Source organism: Schistocerca gregaria, chromosome 7, assembly GCF_023897955.1.
Source record: "Schistocerca gregaria isolate iqSchGreg1 chromosome 7, iqSchGreg1.2, whole genome shotgun sequence".
Classification (NCBI taxonomy): Eukaryota; Metazoa; Arthropoda; class Insecta; order Orthoptera; family Acrididae; genus Schistocerca; species Schistocerca gregaria.
This window is the reverse complement of record NC_064926.1, coordinates 328,587,898-328,597,837: the sequence shown is the minus strand read 5'-3', so window position 1 is coordinate 328,597,837 and position 9,940 is coordinate 328,587,898. Positions and strand designations below refer to the sequence as shown.

Sequence of the window (9,940 nt, the reverse complement as noted above, 5' to 3'; positions counted from 1 at the left end):
TTTCCAGTCTCTTATTCTTCTGCTGCTTCTATGTCTTCCTTGTTCTCTCTCCACTATAGTGACTCCTACTCCCACACATTCTTCCAAAGCTTGGATTATTAGTGACTTTGCCTCCCATCAGGTCATATCACTTCTGGCTATATCTATCTCAGTTCGTTCTGCCTCTTTTTTCTGGACTGATCAGAGTGACATCCATGAACTTGCTAGTGCCAGCTCCTGTTTTGTTGTGTGGCTGACCATGACCTGTCTCAGATTCATAACAAATTAGCAATCCAGCTTTTCTCACCACTTTTTCAATGGTATGAAAACTCTGCTAAGCACCACCTCACTTAATTGAAAGTTAATTCCTTTAAGGATAGAATCTCCTTTGTTTACTTATTCACGTTCTTTGTCTTCACTTTCTTGTTGGCTGCTATTCTGATCCTTTCTTCTGGCCCCTACAACTTTGAACGATCCTGCCTCCTACCGGTTGCCAGCGCCCATCACCACATCTTTCAATCTTTGCCTATGTACTATTTTGCTCTGTTTGATCTGAGTGACATCACATTAGCTGGTAACAACTTCCAATTCTCCTCTGATAGTTTCATCTATTTGCTACTTTGTCATGACTGGAGGGTGGAGAGGCATCTCTGCTGCTCACGACGCTCCAGCCCCTCTTGCTTCACTACCACTAAATTCACTCAATTTGTGCTCGTTGTTGCAATTTGCTGTATTCCACACCTCGCTCTTGGTTATTGCTGATATTGCTCAACAATTTCCCTCCTTGCTGTCCAGTCTTTGTCCCCTTATCTGTTTCCAGTATTGTAATAATAATAATACAGGGTCTCTGCTGTCCACACCAAATAGTTGGCCCTGGATACCAGTTTGTGTGTATGCAGACCACTACAAATTCATTTCTTAGTTTTTGAGCCTGTTCTGGTTTCAATCTCTCCCTCTTCCATCTCTCAATAGTATTCGCTCACTGTGAGGGTTTTCCTTGCTTCTTCCTTTCCCACCTTGTGGCTCATTATTATTATCCTGATTGGTCCATCCGTGTAATTTATGCTCTGTTCAGGTGGTGTACAATCATTAAACTGTTATTCTATCCACTGTACTTTCCCCATCATTCCCTGAACCTCCTCGCACTCTACTTCCTGTGCTCCTATTGGCAATTTCTCCCATAATGCTAAACTGTAACTCACAGCAAGGAATGCCAATGATAGAAACATGTTCATAAATTATCTCCAGAATGTCTGGTACCAATACCTCCTGCAAATGTTCTATTTCATCAGACTAAAACTGACCTGTCTGAGAAGTTTCACAAGCCAACAAACGGAATAAACAGGCAATATTGTGCACTGACTGCCTCATCTGTTACACCATCATCCCAGAAATGGTCAGGGTGTTTGAAGTGTGGAACACTGTGTGCAATTATTTCAAAAAGTGTCTCAGTGAGGACTGGTGTCAGAAGTAATTTGTTGATTCAACCAAATGATAACTTCCTACTGCCTGCAGGTGAATGGCCTCACATAATATATAAATAAGATATTCACAGATATGCTCACAGTACATGTTGATGTTGAAAAGAGAGAGTGGCATACAATATAGCCTGTCATGATATTTGCATACAACTCCCCAAAGCAAGGCACTACTGATTTTCCTTGTAACATGGTCAAGAGGCTGAAACAGCAATGGAAAGATTATTTCTGTTTCAGTCTGATGAAGAAGAGTAAGATTACATCTAATGTCTCATCATCTGAAATGAAGAAGCAAGACAGCTGACAGGCATACAGACCTTGAAGACCCAGGATAAGGGCTGGGACCATTATAGCACCAAACACCGACTTGTTGTAATGCAGGTAATCTGGTGTGGATTTTTACATCTGTGCAGCAAACTGATTTATCAGAAAAGTTATTAAAGTACCACTTCGTCACACATCAAATCCTATGGGATTCTCCAGATGTCGCCTACAAAATTGAGGATGAGGATCATACGTCAATAAAACAAAAGCATAATTCACAATCTTACAATGACTCATATTATATAGTTCCAAATAAATAGAAATGACTTGCATGTACTACAACTCCAAATGTGAAATTCTTACAGACCCAAGTGAAAAAATTTGATGGTGTCAGCATGTAGGTAAGTTGAACTTCAAAATCTGTAATGATGTGTAGACCAGCAGATACAATCTAGCATACTTTCACTCAGTACTGTACTCCAGAAAAAATCATCTGGGACAAGTCGCCAAGGCCAAAAAGGTATTTATTATATAGAAGTGCACAGTACAAATATTATGAAAAGTTCCAGAGTGCGATTTTCATTCTGCAGCGGAGTACACGCTGATATGAAACTTTCTGGTAGATTAAAACTGTGTGCTGGACTGAGGTAGGAGACTAGGTACTGGCAGAAGTAAAGCTGTGAGGACAGGGTGTGAGTCGTGCAAGGGGAACTCAGATGGTATAGCACTTGTCTGCGAAAGGCAAAGGTCCCAAGTTTGAGTCTCGGTCTAGGCACAGTTTTAATCTGCCAGAAAGTTTCATTATGTAAAGTTGCCGTAAACAAACTTCTTCCAGAAGCTCTTTTCAGGGACCTTCAGCATCATGGTGTGGGGAAACATTGGGTAGAGATTGAGGGAACATATCACAGTGTTACATTACTGATATCCTGCGTCCTTGTGAGTTACCTTTCATGCGACAGTATCATGAAGGACCCATATTTCATCAGGTTGATGCTCATCCATACTTGGTACATGTCACTACAAACTGTGTGTGATGTTGAGTTATTGTGTGATGAGTTACTCCCATTCCCAGCACGATTCTCAGATTTGTGCCTAATAGAAGATGTGTTGGATCACTGGCCAGTGTGGCTGAGCAGTTCTAGGCGCTTCAGTCTGGAACCGAGCGACCGCCACGGTCACAGTTTCGAACCCTGTCTCGGGCATGGATGTGTGTGATGTCCATAGGTTAGTTAGGTTTAAGTAGTTCTACGTTGTAATCATCATATTGGTCTGCTTCCTCAGCTGTCAGATCCAGTCAGTTGCAGACAACACTTTGAGCTCGTAACGTAACAATGCTGATTCATTTTCACTGTTTGCAATGTCTGTGTGTCATGTGTTTATTTTGCTTGGCAATTTCAAAAGCTAGTTGCAAAAGTGTGCAAAAAAAGTAAGAAGATTATTACCCTTTGCTAAGCCAATCCAGTATTACATGGTAACTGGCAGCGTGAATGTATCTAGAATGGAAATGCCTAGCTGTTGCTGCCACAACGATGTTGTGTGCATGGGAGAAATGTGAACCGACAACATAGCCCCCTCCACTGCTCGAATGTCAATCACTTTGTTATTATGATCGAAGTATAGTCTGTCACTATATATTGCACAGAGGATGTATCCTCTATAAGAGAACTTGCTAACATTTTGCAAGCTATATACATAGACCTTTCTCTACCTTCCATACGCTTCAGAAAACAATTGCAAAAATTTCGAGCTAACGGATCAACTGCAGCATTTTTTTTTTAAATATTAATTCTCAGAGATCATCCTTGTTAGTGGAAATACAATTACTTAATACTACGATCCGCAGAATTCTTTTCACTCATCTCCCCATCCTGCCCCACTCCCCATCCTGTTTTTGTCCTCTGCCTCTCTGCTCACATCAAGACTGTAGGTACACTATCACAGTTTTTTTGAGCCTAGTTTGTACTGTACTTTATGGTTCATTAACTACCTCTACACTTTCTTCTACGCAAATAGTAATCAAGTATTGTTTATGTTGGTGCATAAGTCAATGTGGTGAATGTTTCACTGTTCCTACTACACACAATCAAAACCAGATGATTGCATGACGGAATATGAACAACTTGTACAAGGAAAGGGAAGATGCTAAGATGCAAGTTTAGACATTTTAATTCCAATATATATCAGCTGGCACTTTTTAAAAGACCGCATACAATTAAAGATATACATGTACATGTAATTATTGTGTATGTTCATTTGTACATCATTCCTACAAATACAAAATTATTTGTTTTGTGTAAGAATTTTCTAAATTTGTTAGAAATATACAATTTTCTACTATCACAAAATATTATATATCTAGAGCAGATGCTCTTTACATTGCAATTTATGTAAGAGAATCATCTCGTAACATTAATAGACATGAACTTACATTCTTGAACAATGAAAAAGTTTAGAATTATTAAAATACAATGAGGACAAACATACATAGATATGTATACTTTACGATATAAATAGTACTTACAACTTTGTTACAACCACATGACTTCAAAGCTTCAAAACTATAACAGTGTTATATTGATAAACAATATTTACTTCATGGTACACTACTGAACAATCAAAAATGTTGCATACTGCGGAACTCTACTGTCAGTCAAAAGATAACTTACTCTGTCCAGCATTTACGAGATCTGCTATAAAGGCAAATCACCAACTCATACTGCACAACAGAAACAAGTTATATATAATACAAATAAAGTAAGGTGTCACAGTAAATGTGCACTGAGATCAGTGCACATGTCAAATAATCACTACAATTCAAGAGTTAAGAGACTCCAGTAACAGAGCGTAGAAATGTTAACTGTGTGAAATACGTCACTAACTACCTGGTTACAGCAACACAAATTGAAATTTTGCCTGCTTGTGGTTGTTTCAGGACTATCTTTGCCCTACCAAATGATATCAGATAAATGTTTCAAATTTGCAGACTTTATATGTTATCACAATATATGAGGGAAAGTTCAAGTTCTGTAATGGTTACGTCTTCCCAGGAACTGAATTCATGATTGGAACTTATAACAAATAATTGTCAAAAGCAAATGAAAGTTATATTGAGATGTGATGTTTAACACAAGATTAAATTAATAAAGAAACTGAAAGGACTTATTTTCAGAATCCAGTCTTTGAATGTTAGAATCCAAATTGTGATCTTATTATGAACAGTCAATATATATTGCTATACCTGAATGAGGATGAATTTCACACAAAAAGAAGCGCTGTAACTTTCCTGAATAGTGCAAAATAAATTGTTCCGTAAACGAAGTACAGAAATTGGGTATTGAGTACACTAACTACCAGAACAATTAATGAAAAAGTGTGAGTATTATTGCAAGGATACCTTAGTACGACACAGTTTATGAGTTTCAGTGCCTTGTCAGTGCCAAACTTACAGATAGTTACAGTATTTCAGCTTAGTTACACCACTACTAAAAATCTCGACAAGTATAAAGCTACAATTTATTGAATATAATACATGGAACCAAATAATGCTAAAAACATAGATAAAACACAATAGACACGTGGAAAATTTATAATTATTAAATAATCAATTCACACATATTTTTCTTTTATAAAGTACCAAGCTACACTGTCTATTACACCGGGTACTCAGTCAAAAGATACCACATGATCAACTATGGTAACAAAGTAACTATCAAAATAAGAGCAAACTATACAATTAGTGAAAGAAACGTATGTTAAACTGTATTTCACTGTGTGAGACAAAAAAGTAGTGTCCACTTGCCAATTCCAAAATAAAAGCAAAGTGAAAAGAAAGATACAGCAACAAAGCAAATGCTCACTAAAAATCCAACTTACAAATTGTTCTTTACAGAACAGAACAATACTTAAGGTGTGATGTGTTTAACATAAAATAGTATTTGTAAATAATGAAAGATAACCATTGTGTACTCAAGGCTAGGAGAGAGAAAAATAGCCAGTATGGAGCTGGAAGCACTGATCAGTATTAATTGAGATTCAAATTTCACAGTGCCAACAATTAGCTGACAGCTGAAACCAAAAAGAAATAACAGGATACAGAAGGAAAAGAATACAAGAAGGAAACACTGGGAGGAACTAACTAAAAGGAAAACGGAGGGCAAGAAAACATACTCTAGACAAAAAATGATACATCATGCTTATAATTTCCTTTATCTTCCCCCCTTTCCTTATTTTTTTAAAGACAACAGCATCCTGAACAATTGAGATTTGAGATTCAATGTGTATTATCTCTGTTTTTGTGCTGTCAGTTCTGTTGTGGTTGCATCTGAGTGTAATTGGAAGTGGTAAGCTCTCTTCTAGCTCACAAGCTTTTTGCATATTTGACAAAATTCATGCTAAGATATTAACATTAATGATTAAATTGTGAAAACAGAACAAAATTTCTGTGTTGATGCCTCTTGATTCTGCAATAGCAATAAGTCAGCTGTTGCACCTAACTACACAGTATTTGTCACAAAGATGAAGCTTGTTATGTTTCCAAAAATGTAGACTTTCTTAAATTTTGTGAAGACGAGTCATAGTGTGTTTGTGATTTAACCAGTAGTCTGAAAAAATCAAGCAAAATGCCTCAATGAATTAAAAAGTTCCTTCCTCAACATCTACTACAAAGAAAGATGCTTCCTCAACATCTAATACAAAGAAAGGACCTACGAAGAGGTGATACAGAAATCAGGACCACTTGGTTACCATGAAGGATGTAATAAATAGTAGTATGTAATAAATATTAAGATATAACTCCTTACATACACAATTCAAAGAAAATAATGGAAGCCTACACAATGATGCAGGAGGAGGTGGAGAGGGCGCATTCATTTCATAGTTTATCCGGAATGCTGGATTTTCAGTTATCATTTGCACAGGGGCTCAATTACATCCTCCTTCCATGCTGATGTCCTCTGTGCTGCTAATATGAAGTTTTTTCAGTGAAAAATCATTATTTTTGCCTTGCTGTGAAGCTTTATCTTTTGTACTTTCTTTGTAAGTGGAATTTTCATTGCAAGTATCACAACCAATTCATCGCTTCAGAATCAATGACACCTACACTCTCACATGCCCTAAAAACATTAACAACACATTCTATTTAAATTCTATTTCTGAATTTCATGAATAATTTCAATAATCACATATTTAAACCAGCTAAGAATTTGGTTTTTTATTACAAAATGAATTCATACATTAATAACTGGTACGAGAATGTCGTTTAATCTTTGAGAGAAAACACAAAGAAATGACTCATACAATACCAGACATGTTTTAGTACATCTTATAAACTATATACAGATTACAAAAATAATTAAAACTGCAAGGTTAAAATATCCAGTCTTAACTTCCATGAAATTTCAATACACATCTGCAATGCACATACATTTACACATATATACAAAGTTTGTAATTTAAGTAACAAAAACAAAACGTTTATGTGCAGACGCTAAGAAGACCAGTATCTCTATTCTCAAATATAAAATCAATGTTCACAACAAAAACATTTTATTTTCTGCACAAATATTTTAACGCAGCTAATAAAGATTAACAACAGAGCATTTCCTGCAACTATAATAGTTTTGTAAGAAAAACTTGTAAATTCTGTATAAAAATGTTTTACAAATAATGGTATTCTCACATGACATTTAAGTAGTAATTCACATCTCACAACAATGATACCAATTACAACACTTTAAGCGTAGCTTCTGTGTCTACAAAAAGAGACACAGATTTGTAACAAGGAATAAGAGTTTTACTAATTTAACTGCAAATATAATAGTGTCACAGTAAAAACACAGAAGTCAATGAATAAGGCAGTGTTGTTGAGACAGAATAATTATGTACATTTGCTAGCCATACATATGTATATAGTGTTACAGATCTTTCTGTATTTGCAGTATTCACAATCACACGAAACATATAATTTCCTGATTCACAACTACTTTCTCTGACACTGTTACATACATACACAGACACACTATACTAAGAAATAATTCCAAATCACAGATATTCAATACAAAACCCTTCAATGGCCTAATAATACAGAAGTTAGACCATGATGGGATCCTCATCACAGTCTGTGTGTGCAGGTGGTGGAAAAAGAGATACAACACTGTTGTCAGATGATGACTGTCGTTTTAGTTTCCTTGCTGATTCATCATCATCTGTGCCAGGTATGGAGTAAGACACAGCAGCAGGATGTTGACGCATACGTCGTATTGTAGGCTGATGAACTGAAATGAAAATTTGGTCTGTCAGTAAAAAAAAAAATGAATGGACAAAGACCAACACTTTTTACAAAATATAATACTTCATAATTACTCCTAAACCCACTTTTCCTAATTTATGTCAGTCAATTATCCTTTTTCACAATTTCTTTTATTCTTAATAGTGTTTTTGCAGTTTCTCTTTATTTGCTCGTCCTATTCTCAGCTTTCTCCTTCCCAAACATCTCATGAATTCCTCTACTCCCCATTCTACTGGTAAAATATTTATTTGCCTGATAAGGGATGTATTACAACACATTTCCTGACAATATTACAAAAAGGATACCATAGAGTGGAGATGCTGATTCACAGAAATACTGCTAAACAAGTAAGCTTTCTGCCAAAAGGCGTGTTTCTGAATTAAAAAACATACCCACACACACATTCACACAAACGCAAATGCAAGTCACATGCATATGAGCACTGTGGCGGTCGAAGCCAGAATCTGGCTTTGGCAGCGAGAGACAGTGATCAGAAGTGTGAGAGTGGCATCTGCGTGAATATGTGTTCTAACAATACAAGAGAAGGAAAGTTGCTACTCACCATATAGCGGAGAGGCTGAGTTGTGATAGGCACAATTAAAAAGATTCACACAATCATAGCTTTCAGCCATTAAGGCCTTTGTCAGCAGTAGACACACACACGCGCGCGCACACACACACACACACTCACGCAAGCGCAACTTGCACACACGTCTACAGTCTCAGAGAGCTGAAACTACACTGCGAGCAGCAGCACCAGTGCATGATGGGTGTGGAAACTGGGTGGGGGTAAGGAGGAGACTGGGCCAGGAAAGGGGAGAGATAGTATGGTGAGAGTGGCAGACAGTGAAGTGTTGCAGTTTAGACGGAGGGTGGGAGAGAAGTTGTTGAGAGGGGAGGGGCTAAGTTGCGGAGAGGAGAGAAATAAAAATAAAAAATGAAAGAAATTAAAAGACTGGGTGTGGCAGTGAAATGACGGCTGTGTTGTGCTGGAATGGGAACAGGGAGGGGGCTGCATGGGTGAGGACAGTGACTAACGAAGGTCGAGGCCAGGAGGGTTACAAGAACGTAGGATGTATTGCAGGGAAAGTTCCCACCTGCGTAATTCAAAAAAGGTGGTGTTGGTGGGAAGGATCCATATGGCACAGGCTGTGAAGCAGTCATTGAGATGAGGGGTGTCATGTTTGACAGCGTGTTCAGCTACAGGGTGGTCGACTTGTTTTTTGGCCACAGTTTGTCAGTGGCCATTCATGCGGACAGACAGCTTGTTGGCTGTCATGCCTACATAGAATGCAGCACAGTGGTTGCAGCTTAGCTTGTAGATCACATGACTGGTTTCACAGGTAGCCCTGTCTTTGATGTGATAGGTAATGTTAGTGACCAGACTGGAGTATGTGGTGGTAGGAGGATGTATGGGACAGGCCCTCACCCATCCAGCCCCCTCCCTGTTCCCATTCCAGCACAACACAGCCGTCATTTCACCGCCACACCCAGTATTTTAATTTCTTTTATTTTTATTTCTCTCCTCTTCGCTACTTACCCCCTCCCCCCCTCAACACCTTCTCTCACTGGTGCTGCTGCTCACAATGTAGTTTCAGATCTCTAAGACTGCAGACATGTGTGCAGGTTGCGCTTGCGTGTGTGTGTGTGTGTGTGTGTGTGTGTGTGTGTGTGTGTGTGTGTGTGTGTGTGTTCTAATTCAGAAGTATGCCTTTTGGCTAAAAGCTTACTTGTTTAGCAGCCTTTTCTTTGTGCCTGCCTGCAACTCAACGTCTCCACTTCACTGTGAGTAGTAATCTATCCTTTTCATAATATTGTTATACTCCATCCTCTATGTCCCATTGTTTAAAACATTATACTGACAGTATGGCTTCATTTATTTCCCATGACCCACGGACCTTGCCAAGGTGGAGTGGCTCGCGTGCCTCAATGG

General features: G+C 38.0%; 1 protein-coding gene across 4 annotated transcripts in view; it reads right to left on the bottom strand.

Moving 5' to 3' along the window:
• Window positions 1-3,869: 3,869 nt before the first annotated feature.
• LOC126281172 (unconventional myosin-IXAa-like) overlaps window positions 3,870-9,940 on the bottom strand; it is a 312,562-nt gene continuing 306,491 nt past the window's right edge. For all 4 annotated transcript variants that reach the window (XM_049979854.1, XM_049979856.1, XM_049979857.1 and 1 more), the window contains one exon: window positions 3,870-7,993. In XM_049979854.1, coding sequence (XP_049835811.1) covers window positions 7,809-7,993 — 185 coding nt within the window. In that variant the 3' untranslated portion in view covers window positions 3,870-7,808. The remainder of the gene's footprint in view (window positions 7,994-9,940) is intronic.